Below are 16,648 nucleotides of genomic sequence, written 5' to 3'. Positions count from 1 at the left end.
TGGAAACTAGGTACTGGATGCTGCCAAAGCTGGAAATGAATTCCAATAGTCTCTTTTTGATTCCTTATGGAGGGCTCAAAATCCCAGGTGGGACACTAGATGTGTTGAGTTTAGCACATTAGTCTGTGCCCTAGTTGCCAGGGGTCTGAGAGCACAGGTATCTGGCCTTCTAGGCATTGGCAGTAGCAGGTGGAACTCTGTCTTCCACAAAAACTGATGCTTACAATGGAGGACCCAAAGCATAGGAAAAAGGTAATTTCTGAGCTGCTGTTTTATAAAGTGCCAAAATGTGCACTCTGAGAACTGAAGTATTTTTCAAATTGGGCAAAACTTGCATAAGCACTTAACTGCAATGGATTTTGAAGTTAGACAAACCTGGGTTCTAATCATTGCTCTACAAAATGGGTTTAATAAAAATGCCTACCTCCTAGGGTTCTGTGGATAATGTATGTAAAGTAAGTGCTTAATAAATTAGGGAAATGCGAAAGATGTAAATACAAATTTAACTTTTAAATACAGTTTGATGAGTCTAAATCTTTCTTCCTATGTAGGCAATCTTAATATTTTCCATACATAACATTAACTGATTAACCTTTATTTCAATTCTGCTAGCCAGTAAATATATCTGCTATTTTAAAACTGATTTGTAGTCCCATAATAAGCAAGGATAATGATTGGACTGATTTGGTGATCACCCTAAATTTATGCAGATTTATTAGCTAGGGGAAGTACATATTATATACTACTTTTTACATGGATGAAAGAGATCAAACTTGTTCCTACAATCTGGAAGTAAAACGAATAAGACTCAAATACATATTCCCATAATAGTGTTCCATAGATATCATTAAGTGAATGACTTTTGTTTCTTGCTCACGTAAGTAAATTCTCCTTGACAATACATTTGCAGTGATAATGTAGGCATTTAAACTTGTTTCTACCACCCCCCTCAAACTTTCTCCTCTGACAAACATCTTAAGCAAAATTAGGAAGCATGACAAAGGCAGACTTAAGTACCTCTGTAGGCTGCCAAAAATACAGGTTGGGTGGTGTTCAGCACCTGGGAAATTCGTTAAGACCATATGGACTGTCAAAAGTTCAGTGTACTAGAGAAGAAAACTCCCTGCAGTGACAGCATTTGAATAAAAAAATCATTGTAAACAATGGCTCTAGGGGATTACTGTGAGCATTCAAAAAGCCACAGGTTCTGCTGTTAAGGAAATTATAAACTAAATTATAAACTCCGTCGTGGAACAGGCAACCAGATGAACTACAAAGAGTTTTTTATGCAAATGAGATCAATGCCTCTACTTGACCTTTGTTCTCCAGGGATCTTAGACTTACATATATATTATATCCATGAATATAAAGAGGTGAAATCAGTGTAGTGATATAAAATTAAGGTTTTTTAAAAAAATTATGTTAAATTTTGAGAGGCAGATTTCTACTTGTTAAAACTTGCATATCAGTAAAATTAACACAAAATGTGAATGCCCTGGACTTATGAAAATATTTTATGGTAGCACAGATAGCTCTTTTTAAAGTTAGAATTTGTGCATTGATATTTGAGTCACCATTTTGTGCTTTATAGAACAAAAGATTAGGCTCTATGATTTTTACTTTTATATATGTACAAAGTAGAAGGAAATTTATTTCCTTTAGAATCATTAGACAAAACTTGTCAACTGATCTAGAATATCTATCTAACTTTTAAATTTTGCATGATGTTATTAGAAGACTGGAAAATAATTCTGCTTTGTTATATTTCTCAGAATATAAAAAAATTCTAATACGATATCTTGGTCAAATGTAGTATATTATTACAAAATTTCCTTGCCTTCAAAGAGTAGGCAGAAGAAAAGTGATGAGAAGTTTATAAAATGAAAAAAAAGGCTAAAACTAAAAGATGAAAAAAGAGGCAAAACATAAAATTAGTGAAGGAGGATTTAAAAATACTTCATTTTTTCTACAAAGAAACCCTAATTTTGTATTCAAAAAAGAAGATAGTGGGTGTGTGTGCATATGTGTGTGTATATCTGTGTGTGGAGTGTGGTGTTAAAGTACTAGATTCTCTATGTCCTTCAGTGAAGTGAGCAGCATTTTCTCTTTTGCTTTATTCTTGCCACAAGAGGTTATAGAAGTTTGCCAGAATCTTAGGCAATCTCATAAGGATTCATTATAAGATAGAGTCACCTAAAAGGAGCTCAGCCCTGTGGCAGGGACACCAGGAACAGTGAGGTGTAAGTGCATTTTTCAAATTAACTTTCTTTTTCCAAGTATAATATTAGTACATTCTAATTGTGGAAAATTTGCAAAATACAACAAAAAATAAAGTTGAAACTAAATGTCACAGTAAATTCAGAGTAAATCACTATTAACATTTTGGTTAATTTCATTTTAATCTTTTTTTCCCCCTGCGTATATACAAAGATGCTGAGCACACATTAAAATGATGTATGTGGAGAAATTTGGAAGACATGGGAAATTGCTCAGAAAAGAAAAAAAAAAAAGCACTATGTAGAACTATATAAACAAGTTGTCCTAGAAAGTTTTTAGTATTTAGAGAAGATCCTGGCAGTAGCTCTTTTTCAGAATCACTAGGGTCCCTTCTACTGGCTTTCCCCTTTCGCTTCTTTGTTTGCCCATGTAGAATAGATGACTCTTCATGGGCCTGTGTCAGGGTCTGGTTTTTAAAATAGTTCAAATTTGAGGAAGAATGTGCCAACTATTTGGGGTGGGAAGGAACCACCTGAAAACTATTAAATAAACAAAGGGAGTCAGTTGATATCATGGTATTTCTATACTTCAGAGAACCTGGGATGCATAAAGAGAGGTTCAAATGTGTGCAGATTAGAAATGGCACATGTTGAAAAGTGAATTTTGTATTAATATACCCTGTTTTGAAAACCAGCATTCCACTGTAGGCTCCCTTAATTTTGAACTTGCATTTAATGACAGAATGTTTCAAAAAATGAGTTCTAACTTTGCAGACTGAATGGAGATACTAATACAAAATTTATCACAGTTCTAATCATCCTTTTTTGTTCATATGTACATCTGGGTATCATCTAAAGTACTTAAAATTCCTCATTTGTCTGGCCACACAGAGCTGATCTTATCTAACCATGACATTGATCTTAATAAAACTAGTCCTGATGATTCTCCATTTATATCAAGATTTCTTCTTTCATTTATGATTCTCCATTCTGACCTGGAAAATGATAGTCCCTGTTTAACTTGATAGGGTTCTATAAAATTTGTATTTATGGTTTTCAGATCTCTAGGTTAAAAATCACTATGACTTAGGGAAAGTATTGATACAGAATGATGGATTCCTCTAGAGAGAGCTCTTATTACAACATGAAGTCTGTGAACTTACTTCTGGGAAATACTTTGATGCTTTCAAAGGCATAACTTGAGATGGATGCGGCTATCTGTTCAAAGTGTGCTCTGGTGATGCTTCAGCTTAGGTTTTCTTTTGCGTGTGGATGCCAGTAACTAATCAAACAAATCACCTTTGCTAGCTGTTGAGCTCCTATATTGCCTTCTTCTGTGATAGGAGGACTATACAACAATCATAGGAAAGGATGTCTGTCAATTTGGGGAGTCAAAGCCATAAGTCATGACCCCAAAAGGGGGATATATTAAGCATTAAAATGCAATGTAGAGTATATATAGAACAGGAGCTCACAAAAGTAAATATTAATTGTGGGCTCAAGTATTTGAGGGAAGGCTTTATGATGAGGTAGAAACTGAGCTGGCAAAGAAGAAATGGCAGGCTTGGAAAAGGAGGGTGTTAGATTATGACAGGCTTAATTTTCAAGGGGATTTGGACTTGGTGTTTTAACTCTAGGATGTTAAATATGTTTCGAATAGCTTGTCAATTCTGTTTGAACTGGTTGTGGCTCTTAGGTGGTGGCTGTGTTGAGAAAGATTCTAACCCTGGTCAAAAGCTAGAAGACCAAGATGCTGTGACATTTGTCACAGTCATGGGAGGGAGTAGTTTTGGCATAAATGCCACATAGCTCTCAAGTATGCAGTAAGCAACATGGAAGTGGATGTATTCAGAATCAGACTATCTTGCAATATGATAAAACAATGTCCATTCAACAGTTTGATTATATAGTATTTCAAAGGCAAAAAGGAAGATCTGAACAACTTTTATCAATACAAATACTGTTGAACATGACACCATGAAGATCAAATTTAGTTTTGAAAACAAGAATATTTTTCTTCATAATAGTTTGTCAGATATTTCTAAGATAACACAAATAATCAATTTTAATTCATCATGCAGGAAAAAGTACTATTTCCCAAACTTTGCTAACACTAAAATATTACATGCTATTTCAGCTTTTTAATTTTAATTAGTAGAGTCATCTTTTAGGAAAAGAGTTGTGCCGGTTTGAATGTATTATGTCCCCCAGAAAAAGGCATATTCTTTAATGCAATCTTGTGGAGCAGACATAATAGTGGGGATTAAGTTGGAATGTTTGGATTCGGAGATACGCCCCACCCAACTGTAGATGATAACTGATGGGATATTTCCACGGAGGTGTGGCCCCGCCCATTCAGGGTGGGCCTTAATCAGTGGAGCCATATAAATGTGCTGACTCAAAGAGACTGAACGGAGTGCAGCTGTGAGTGACAGTTTGAAGAGGAGCAAGCTTGCTAGAGAGGAATGTCCTGGGAGAAAGCCATTTTGAAACTAGAACTTTGGAGCAGATGCCAGCCACGTGCCTTCCCAGCTAACAGAGGTTTTCCGGATGCCATCTGCCATCCTCCAGTGAAGGTACCTGATTACTGATGTGTTACCTTGGACACTTTATGGCTTTAAGACTGTAACTGTATAGCCAAATAAACCCCCTTTTTATAAAAGCCAATCCATCTCTGGTGTTTTGCATTCTGCAGCATTAGCAAACTAGAACAAGAGTTTTCCCAAGGAATTTATTTATTTATTGCAATTTATAATTTTACATTGCTAGTACATAGAAATATGATTATTTTTGTATGAGAAACTTACATCCTATGTCCTTGCTAAACTCACTTTATTAGTTCTGGTAGCTTTTTTTTTTTTTTTGGTGGCTTCTTGGAATTTTCTGCATAGTCAATCATGTTGTCTGCAAATAGGGATGGCTTTATTTCTTCTTTTCCAATCTGCATTTAATTTTTTTCCTTGCTGATTGCATTGCCTAGGACCTTCACTATGATGTTGACTAGGAGTGGTGACAGTGGCATCTTTGTCTTTTCCATAATCTTGGAGAGAAAGCATTCAGTCTTCCATCATCACTTATGTATTAGCTGTATCTTGACTGATTTTCTGTCTACTTAGTGTACTGATCACTAAGAGAAAATAAGACTTGGAATAAAATTTTTAAAACTCATGATTCATTTAGACTTTTTGTGATTGAAGCCTTCAGTTCACAATTGCTAAGAAATCATTTATAAAGAGAATTTATAAAGGGAACTATGGTTTACAGTTGCCTTCATGAAAAGCAACTTAAGTGAATGGTTTGGGTAGTGTACACATTCAGCTTCCTTCTCTGGGTAGAGATGACCAAATGTAATACTACAGTGACTGTTTGTCAGTATGAATCTATTCAGATTAAGGACCTACAGGTGAAAGATTAGAACATTAATTTCCATGCCCCTTGAGGTTTTTTTTTTTTTTTGTAATATCTCAGAAACATACTTGTTACTTTAGAAATTGACACCAAGGCCATCCAAAATAATTCCTTCTAAAATTACAGAGAAAAAGCCTATAATCCTTGCTCAGCCTGTGTGCTGGAAAGTAATGTTCTCTATTATCAATATATCCACAGTAATAAAGAGTTTCGTGAACATTCTCATAGAATTAGCAAGATCAGTGACAGATCAAAAATCAAAGCATGATCATCTTTCCCAAAGAGATGCCAAAGATTAAAAATGGGTACATGCTTTTTTTTCCAAATGAAGCATTTTAAAGGAAAAAGTTAAAAAGCTTGATAATGTCTTACTATTGATCTTTGAAAAAGTAGCAAAGGTCACTATGCTGTTGTGCCAGTTTGAATGTATTATGTCCTCCAAAATGCCATTATCTTTGATGCAATCTTGTGGGGGCAGATGTATTTAGTGTTGATTAGATTGGAATCCTTTGAATAAGTGTTTCCATGGAGATGTGACTCAATCAACTGTGAGTGAAATGTTTGATTGGATGATTTCCATGGAGTTGTTACCCTACCCATTCAGGGTGGGTGTTAATTATATCACTGGAGTACTTTAAAAAGAGCCATACAGGGCCAGACTCTTGCTCTAGCCAAGAAGGATACTTTGAAGAATGCACAGGAGCTGAGAGAGGAGCTGCAACTTACAGAGACATTTTGAAGGCAGCCTTTGAAACCAGACTTTTGCTCTGGAGAAGCTAAGAGAGGACAAATGCCCCAAGAGCAACTGAAAGTGACATTTTGGAGAGCAGCTGCAGCTAAGAGAGGACAAAATGCCCCAAGAGCAACACTTTGGAGAATGCCATTTTGAAACACAACCTGGGAGCAAGTGGACACCAGTCACGTGTCTTCCCAGCTAAAAGAGTTTTTCCAGATGCCAATGGCCTTTCTTCAGTGAAGGTACCCTTTGTTGATGCCTTACCTTGGACACTTTATGGCCTTAAGACTGTAACTTTGTAACCAAATAAACCCCCTTTATAAAAGCCAATCCATTTCTGGTATTTTGTATCCCAGCAGCATTAGCAAACCGAAACAGCTGTAAAAAAGAAATTTGGGTATTTTATAGTGCTTTATTATTTTCTTATTATAAAAGTAATACTTTCTTGTTAAAAGACTATTTACATATTTGTATATAAGTGAAAAAACCTACCTATAACTTCACTATGCAATTCAGCTACCTCTATATCTATGCTCATATGTAGATCTATATTTAATATGTTTTTACATCTAGCTCTCTTTCTCTAGATCTTAGTGGTGACATCACAGTGTATATATTTTACTATGTGTTTTTGTATACAAAAGAGTAAAAACATTTCCCCATTGTGGTAGATATGGATAGCTGACTTTCCACTGTGTAGAGCTGTTGTTTGGAAGCAGCTGCCCATCCAGAAACTGGATTTTTCAGTCCCATGCAACTACATGGGACCATATCACTAGTTTTGTTAAAATGGAACAGGAACTAAAGAGATGTATTACTTTGGGCTAATGAGGTTATATATTTGTTTGCCTTTCCCATGCTTTCATCCGGTTCCAGGGTTTACTTGGAGGCCACAGGTGGAACATTACCTTATTGTTAAAAAACTATTCCCTCCATCCCTGGTCTCCATGGAAAGAGTGTACTGTACTTCCTTACCCATTAATTCAAGACTTGGCCATGTGACTTTATTTGGTTGGTGAAATGTTAGCAGAAATGATTCAAAGAAAGGCTTGAACTATGTGTTTACAGTGGGGCTTACTCTTTTGTACTTCTGTCATTGCCATGGAAAAACATAACCTTGACAGCCTGCTGGTCCCAGGAAGAGAATGAGAGACACATGGGGCAGAAACACCCCAGATGCCCCATAGTGTGAAGCAGAGCCATGCCAGCTAGTTGCTACATCCTGAAGCAGAGCTGCCCCAAGTGACCTGCAAATTCATGACTGAGAAATAAATGATTGTTGTCATTTTCTGCCAAGTGTGTCTTGCAGAAGCTGATTTGTGCCTGTAATCTGGTCTTAAAAGAGAGGCATGTCTCAAAAAGAATTGTGGGTGTGGATTTTGGCAAACAGTGCTGATGGGAATAAAATCCATTGAAAACCCACAGGTTTTTTTTTTTTTGAGAGAATTGTATTGGCAAAACAATACCAGCCTGGACAAAAAGGGACTGAGATTATATGAGATAGAAAAAAAGATCTCTTAGCAGTGTACAAGCAGACAGCAGGTTAAGAAAGCTACTCAGGCTCCAAGAATGGTATGTTCTCCAATGCCACTTTTAGTAATGGCAAAGAAGGATAATGTAAAAGGAAGGACCCCCACCATCACCCTTAGAGGGCTGAGTCAAAAAAGCTTTGGACAACAGTGGACTGGGAAGGAAGATACTCTCAGGAAGCAGAATTTGGGGCTAATCAAGGAACACATTCTCCCTTAGAAGAAAATGGCAACATATTTATAGTAGGATTTTAGAATTGCTATAGACCAGTGATTGCTATGTGCCTCCCATTCTTACCTTTTACAAATGGGAGTGTTTATTGTGGTTATCCTGTCTTTATTCCACCATTGTATTTTGGGTGTGCTTATGGAAGATGGACTGTCTATTCAGATCACAGGTTTCGGATCAAGAAGAGCCAAATCTGGACCTGATGTTGATCATGGGATCCTGGAATTTGAGCTTGATGTTATCAACGGGTGAAATTTTTTTGACGACTTAAGATAAGAATGAGTGTATTTTAAATATGAAATAAATATGAATATTTACAAACAATAGGAAAGAAATATTCACTTTCTTTCCCTAATCCCTGTCTTCCATAGAAGAAGTGTACTTCTCTGTTCTTTAATGTTGGTTTGGCCTTATGATGTGTTTTGGCCAATGGTATATTAGCAGACATGATGCAAACCAAGGCTTGAACTATGATTGAGTGGTTTCTCTTGCCCTTTTGTGCTTTTATCATTGTCATGAGATGAACAAACTCCAGATAGCCCACTGGTTTCAGGAGAAGGAAACAAAGCCATGACAGGTAAGCCACAAAATTGTGAGCAAGTAATAAATGCTTATTTTCATATCCCATATTAATTTACCTATGTACCTTAATATGTATTTACATATTATTGTATACTTTTATATTGATGTCCTACAAGGCCCTATGCAATCTGGTCCCCCATTACCTCTTGTCTCTTTTCTCACTATTTACTCCCCCTCTCATTCACTTAGGCCACCCTGGCCTTCTTGCTGTTCCTCTAATACTTGGGCATTTTCCTACCTCTCTTGGTTTGTTACCTCTGCCTGGAAGACTCTTCTGTAAGATATCTGCATGGATTTACCCCTCCTTCAAGTTTTTGCTCAAATATCACCCTAGTGTCTGAAATTACCTTATTTAATATGGAAACGCTCTTCAAGACCAACATTCCTTATACCCATCCCTGCTATATTTTTGTCCATAACACTGTCATCTTATAATGTACCATACAATTTACTCATTTATTTGGTTTATATTCTGTCTTCTCCTTCTAGAATATAAGCTCCATTAGGCTGGAATTCTGTGTCTGTTTTCTTTACTGCTGTAACATCTAGAGGATTGCCTGGCACATAGTAGGTATTCAATAATTTTTGTCAGATGAATGAGTTAAGCAATATATACATAGAAAAACATCAGAAAGGAATACAGCAAAATATTAATAGTTGCTATCTCTAGGTTGCATGAATATGGGTGATTTTCATATTCTTTGTATTTTCTGTATTTTCCAAAATTACCTACAACAATATATTTTTCTGTATGATTTATTTAATGAGAAAAAATTAACTAGATACAGAAATTTCAGTTTTTTTTTTCTTGTTATTGAGATAGACCTTTTATCAGTACCATGCTTTTTGTCCTAGCGTATACTGTGGCATAAGGGATCTGTGGGCAGAAGGAGGCACAAAACAGAAGGCAAGTAGGCCAAGGAGAGAAAGCTGAGAAACTGAGACAGTTGAGAAAGTTGAATGAGGGAAACAAATCTTGGAAATCAATTCCATAAGTCTCTCTATATGAATCTGAGCATCTTTATTTCTTTCTTCCTCCTCTTCTCATTGAAGTATTGTCAAGTGTTCTCATTTTTAATTGTTCTTGAATTTTAAGACAAGTTTAAGTTATGCTACTATTTTAGACATTTTAATGAATGTGTTTACTATATCTATACACTTATGATTAAGAAATATAATCATATTATCATGGTCAGGGAAATGTCATGCTCTCATTCTACAGGGCAGTCAGTATTCTGAAATAATAGCAGCCAATGACATTACTACTATGATGGCTTAGAATTTGATACATTATTAAGGTATACTTAGAAGAGCTGGAGTAATTGCATGTTATTTCTCCTTGATTGAATTATAGCTGCAAGCCTGAGATAACCATATACAGGATGAGGTATTAGATGTCATATTCTCTTCTTTCCCCCACCCTCCCCATGATGGGAAGACAAATAAGGCTGAGAAGTACATTTTAGGACCCAGTACCAGACAAATTTTTCTAAGAATAAAGAGGTCTATCCTGCTTGATATGATTTTCTTGTAATTCACAGGGTATACCAGGACTTTGGATGAAAGTAGTATAACCTAGGGGTTAAGAGCTTGGAGGTTTGGAGAAAGAGGGAACTTGATTCAAATTTCAGCTCTACCACTTACTAACAATATTGTCTCGGAAAATTACTAACTTTTCTGAATCTCAGTTTTATCATGTGTAAATGAAGAAATAAGGATTAAATGAGATGCTGTTTGTAAAGTGATCAGTATAGTGTTTGATCATTAGCAAGCATTCAGTAATACTGCTATGGCTAATAGCACTCCTATCATTTTTTTACCCAATACCTGCTTAACTCACCAGTAGGCAGGCTGGCAAAATGACCTTCCAGAAAATGAAGAGGGGGAAGAATTTTGAAAAACAATTTAAAAATAATATTCCAACTTTGCACTAAACAATATTTGTTGATTGAATTGTCTCTGTGAAATTAAATAGAGCATTAATACATATTACCACAGTGTCGTCTTGACCTTGAATAATGTTACACTAGCTCAAGCTGTTCCTTGAAAGTTCTAGCCAATCAATACCTGTCTTGAATCCCAAACATGATGAACAAATCTATATTTTATATTTTATGAAAAAAATAGAGCACTAGTAGGGTAGAGGATTACAAAATTTCTCCAATAAGCATGTAAGACATAAAACTCGGTGCAAGGACAGCAGAGATAAAATACCACCATAGAGGGCTGAAAAACATTATCAGGGGAAAGGCTAATTCATTCATATTATTTTACATTTGCTTTGTATCAGGATTTCCTCAGATTAAATGTACATTGAGGAATTCTGTAAACATCACATGTGATATTGAAACAGCTGGTAGCTCCCCTAAAGAATCAGCCCTCCACACTCGGTTGATGGTGAACCTTTACTGCCCTACTGCTCTTTTTTGTTTTTGAATCTAGTCTCATTACATTAATAGTTTGAAACCTTCTCAGGCATGTTAAAAATAGATTGTAAGAGAATTGAATGCAGTGTTTCCCTCCTCCCTCCCACTCATTTTCTCAACTGTAATATAATGGCAGTCCTCAGAAACAGTCCACGGAAATCAGAATTTTCTTAGCAGTTTGTGTGGGAAGTGCAGACTATTGTGTGGAAGTGTTGTAGCCTACTGCTTGGCAGGAAGTCGTTTCTGGAAAAGTTAAATGAACAAACACCTTCCATTGTCTACCGAGGTTTAAGGTCCCATGAAATCTCTTTATTTCTATCTCCAAACTAACTTGCTGGCTGTTAAAATATTTAACCCTTTTGTTTCTAGAGTCTCAGGTTTATTGAAGGCTCTTTCCCTCAGTGATTCTTAACCTTTTTTTGGTTCTTGGACTCCTTTGAGAATTTAGTGGGACCATTATTCATTTTTCAGGGGATCTGTGGTTTTTCCCCCACTCCCATCACATGCCTAGGTGTTCTGCAGCAGGCCTGAGTAGCTAATGATCAAGGGAAAAACCCTAAAGAAGAAAAGATGAGAAATTCCTTTCTCCCAAGCCAACTCCATGCATGTTTCTTATCTTTTCTTTGCAAGTCCACTGGAAAAAAAAGAAAACAGAGAAAAAGACCAGAGTGAAGGCTAGGGTTGTGTGTCTTCAATGCTTCTGTCTGTTGCCATCCCTACAGTTACTGTTGTAATTCAGACTGGTGTTCCCTGTCACCTGGATTTCTCTGCTGAGAAATATTTTAAAAGATATGAGTCACTTTCATCGTTTTGTTTCTTAAAGAGATACTACATGGGCTTAGTTTTGTTCCCACTGTATAAAAACTGAAAAAACTTAGACCAGGAAACCAAAGAAAGAATGGGGTATGTTTAACCTGGAGATAACTGTTAATTATACTCTAAAATTTTTTGAAAGGCATTTGTGGAGATATAGCACTTACAGAATCCTTTGATCTTTCTCCAAGAGGGAATCTGTAGAAGGTTCTTTAAAAAATATCTTTTGGTTAAACCTAAGATTTAGCTGTTCAACAATGGAGTTGACTGCCTTTAAAGATAGTGAGTTTACTGTAATTGGGTATGTTCAAGTGAAGTATAGCAAGTTATCTGTCAGGGGTATGGAGTATTTCTGTTCTCTGTGGTTAGGTACCCGTACTCTACCTTTGCCCTGGGAATTCTACAAGCATACAAAGAATTTAGTTGATCCACAGGAAGAAAACTTTTGAGATGTCTTTAATTATGTTTTCTTTTTTCCTGTGCCTATGTCCAAGATTAATTAGTGCTGAGATAGAGTCCAAACTCTTTAGCATCATTTATTTTGTGTGAGGCCTTAGTTATTTATGAGAATCACAACTATCCTCCCAATATCTTGAAACTAGCAAAGTACCATATTATTCACTGGGGGTCGATTTCTGTCATTTGGGAGGAATGAAACCACAGTCTTACCTTTAAGAAAAGAGTTCATCTGAATTAACTCTTTTATCAAGAATTTTGTTTCACTTTTCACCAAGCATTTTCATTAACTACTTTTGAGAGTTTATGTACAAAAGTATTATTTTCTTGACCATATCATCTGTATCTGTGTTGAGAGTGTAAGATTGTGAAGTGTCAGGACAAGAAAATATAATGACATTTAGCAACCATGGTTACTTTCTAAATGGATTTCTCATGCCAAAACCTCTGCATAATCGGGAATCCCTTAACCTGAAGCTTTCCTGTAGGCCTGAATTTGGTATAACATACATTTATTTTAGACCTTCTTGAGCAGAGTTTTGTCAATGGAAGTATGAAAAAGAATGTCATTATAACATGACTCATAATCAGCACTTGTGAAGTGGAGTGCAGAGACGTCAGATTTCTAATATGATTAAGAGAGTTAGAAATGTGTGTGTGCATGTGTGTGTGTGTGTGAGACAGAGAGAGAGAGAGGGAGAGAGAGAGAAGATAAATCATTAAACAAGTTTAGCTGGGGAAATAGCTAAGTATTTTTTTACAGCCAGGTGTAAGGAGGTTTCATCTTTCTTCTCTACAACCAACCAGCCAATCAACAAGAAACGAAAAAGGCATTGACTTTGCCCTCAGAGGTGTGGAATTTATATGGGGAGATAAGAACTAAAAATTATACAAATGGAGAGTACATTAAAAAGAGAAGCCAGTATTTAAGCATAGAATAATTGGTTTAGGCAAGAAGTGCAATAAAAACTTAGAGGACAACCGTGGGGTGAAATCAGGGAAGAGTCTGATCTTAGAGGATGTAGGATGTAGGGTGAGATGGGCAGTGACAGAAGTTTAGAATTTGAAGGGGTCAGAGATGACTTCTTAGAAGAGGTGATGGCTAAGCAGTTAGGGAAAAGAGAATGTGGGAAGGAATGGACATTTCAAGTAGAGGAAAGCAGCACAGAGATAAGGAAGAACTGTGTCTGGAGAACCACAAGCAGTTGCTGTAGCTGGAGTTGGCAGACTAGCCCTGGAGTGGAAAGAGAAGAGGTGGAGCTGGCTACTCAGATGTCATGTCACTGAGGGCTCTGGGGGCCATGTTTCACCCCACAGACCAGAGGTTTTCAAATGCAGGATCTTTTCTTCAAATGAAAAGCTTATGTGGAAGATTGACATATATGAGATAAGCACAAAGATGCTCCAGTTAGACCAGAGTAAGGGCTAGAGTCTTATATCTTCAACGCTTCTGTCTGTTGCCATCCCTACAGTTACTGTTGTAGTTCAGACTGGTGTTTCCTGTCACGGGGATTATAGCAACAGCCTCCTGTTTCCAGTCTTGCTTGCTTCTCATCCACCCTCCCCAGTGCACCGGAGAGCTTTCTAAAATGCAGGTATGATTTTGCCATTCCTCTGTTTAAATCCCTGCAGTGGCTCCCAGCTGCCTAAGAGAACAAACCTAAACTTCTTAGGCCCTACATATTGCTTCACTTTTCATTTTTGCCAAAGCCCCTTATTGCACTTGCACTCAACTTTATGTTCTAGGCTTACTGAAAGGCTTCCGAGTCTGTGTTGTCAAGCCTTTGGTCATGTTCCTGCCACTGCCTGGAATGGCCTCCATACTTATCCCCCCTTTAAGCCCTTGCTCAAATTCACCTTCTCCATGAGGACTTTCCTAACCTCTTCGACCTCAAGTGGATCTGACCATATTTTTCCTTATGCCTAATTCTCTCCATAGGTATAATTACATTATTGCAGCTCTGTGTGGAGACAGATAGGAGTGATGTTAAGGAAGTCTAACTGACAGAACTCATTCAGGAACTGGGTATAGATGAGGGAAGAATTTGGAGAGTCCAGGATGACTCCCAGGTTTCTATCTGGATTGACAGGGTATAGTGTCTTAGAGAGAAAGAAATAGGAGCAGTAAGGTTTGAAGAGGGGATGATAATGCGTTCCATTTCAGTAGAGTTGAGTTTGATTTGCCTGTGGGAGATCCAAGTTAAGATAATAGTGGGTTGTCAGATTTATGAGCCTGACAAAAGGTCTGGAGGCACACATTTGGGAATCCTTAGGTATGAATGAGATTACTGAAGGAGAGAGGGGAAGAGAGATGTGGATATGGTGATTAAGGAGGAAGATAGGGTAGGAATAGATTTCCCAAACTCTCCTGGTCTCATTTCCCCGCCATTTTGTTCCCTGAAATCACAGAGGCAGCAGTGCAACTTGATAAATACTCTGTAAAAATGGAAAGTTATGTGTGCTGTTCAGTGCCTCAGGCCCCTCCAAGGTCTGATGAGGTGGGGAATCCTGACTACTACAATGGAGAAATATCTCTAACCTCATTATATGTCATTGCATACTGTTCTGATACAGATAAGATTTAATATTTAGAAAAAGAAAAATTAGTAGTATTAAAATAGGTCTTTGAGCCTTTGGGTATTTCTGGTTATTAAAGGTTGACTCCTTAAATAATTTAGAAACTATTGGAGAAGGAATCTCTCTGATTACTGTTCTTAAAAATAGCAATATATTCCCACCAGAAATTATATCTTTTTTTTTTCTGAATTAATACGTAAGCAAACACATAATCTATTTTGCAGCAAAAGGAAAGTAAGTGTGGACATATTATCCAAAAGGTACTCTGTTCTCTTTAACAAGAAGAAAAACAAAGTCTTCTTAGTCATAGGAGGCGAATATAGTAAATGTATGATCACATTATGAAGATGTAGTAAATAGAGAATTCTCTTGAAGTCATGAGGTAAGTTAAATCACTCAGGCTATCTCTGATGGCTCATACATGACTTGAAGTGGGCATTTCTTAGAGCTAGCACTTATGTTCTCTCAGACTTACTCAAACAGTGCCATGGTGCTTCAGAAGAGCTTCCTTACCAGTGCCAGGGGACTGTTGAACTTTCTGAAGTGCTGATTTAACTTAGGACTGATGAATAGAAATGGGGTCATTTTCCACATACAGGTTGTGAAAGCTGGTCTCTGCTTTCTAGGACTGAGTAGGGGCTTCCTTTTCTGCTAGAAAAATGAACAGGTGGGAGGAAGGGAGAGGTCAGCTGCCTCTCAGCCAGGGCAGTTAAATCAATCTCGGTGAACTGGGTAACATGCCTCATGACCAGGTAACCCTTATCTCTCTATGTGGTTAATTAGAGGAAGGAACAGAAAGAAAAGAATGAGGTAATTTCTCTGGACATGATTCATATGAATACTTATTATTACATGTGGGATATATATAATTTATCATATTTGGGCTTATATGTAGAGGCACCTTAGGGAAGAAAGAAAATTCAACGGGAACTATATATTTGTTTTAAAGAGGTATGAAATATTCAGAGCTCAAATAAATTTGGGACATAAGCATATGCCAAATTGCTTTCAAATGTTTATTTTTCTGCTATATACACATACTTCTACAATTTTGGCAGTAACTATTTTTGTCTTAAAGTGAAAATGTGCCTTCATTTCAAGTTAAAAATTATTATGAGCAATAACTTTCAGTTAATTTTTTTATATAAATTAACTCATTTATTATAGGCTGGAGATATTTCAAACTGTGGTGCTTCTACTGGTCTTTTGATTCCTTCAGTCTCCTGATAGCAGACTTTACTGTGCCTGCAGATGTGGTTTTGCAGGTCCAGGCACCATGAACTACTGTTTTCATGCAGGAACCACACTGCCAAATCCCCGCAGCTCTTCTTTTCATTTTGGTTTTGCCACAGAAGGAGCAAGTGTCCTCGGTGTGCTGGCTGATTTCAATTTTCTTCACCATTTTCCTGAGGGAGATGCCATAATGGGTCCCATATTTACTGACAATTCTGACCTTCTTGGTGTGTTTTGCCATGTTGCTGCAAACTAACTCCGAGCCCAGAGAGCTCAGTTAATTTTATAATAAGAAATATGTGTAAGCATTAGATAGTATAATTATTTTTCAGTTTTCTTATTTTTAACTAGAACTCTAAAAATGAAATGTTTATGCTCCCATCTCCATAGAATTGTCTTTTTACGTGTTTATTTTTGAATAAAAAACAAAGATTTTCCATGTC

At 36.8% G+C, this 16,648-nt stretch overlaps 1 protein-coding gene across 1 annotated transcript; it reads right to left on the bottom strand.

Moving 5' to 3' along the window:
* Window positions 1-16,167: 16,167 nt before the first annotated feature.
* On the bottom strand, window positions 16,168-16,446 carry LOC119543375 (60S ribosomal protein L37a-like). Its single transcript, XM_037848187.1, has one exon. The coding sequence runs from the start codon at window positions 16,444-16,446 to the stop codon at window positions 16,168-16,170; it is 279 nt and encodes a 92-aa protein (XP_037704115.1).
* Window positions 16,447-16,648: the final 202 nt, after the last annotated feature.

This window comes from Choloepus didactylus, chromosome 8, assembly GCF_015220235.1.
Source record: "Choloepus didactylus isolate mChoDid1 chromosome 8, mChoDid1.pri, whole genome shotgun sequence".
Taxonomy (NCBI): domain Eukaryota; kingdom Metazoa; phylum Chordata; class Mammalia; order Pilosa; family Megalonychidae; genus Choloepus; species Choloepus didactylus.
This window is presented reverse-complemented; position numbering and strand designations above follow the sequence as displayed.

Coding starts and splice junctions, on each gene's coding strand:
- LOC119543375 (XM_037848187.1), bottom strand. CDS start 16,446: ATGGCAAAACACACCAAGAAGGTCAGAATTGTCAGTAAATATGGGACC.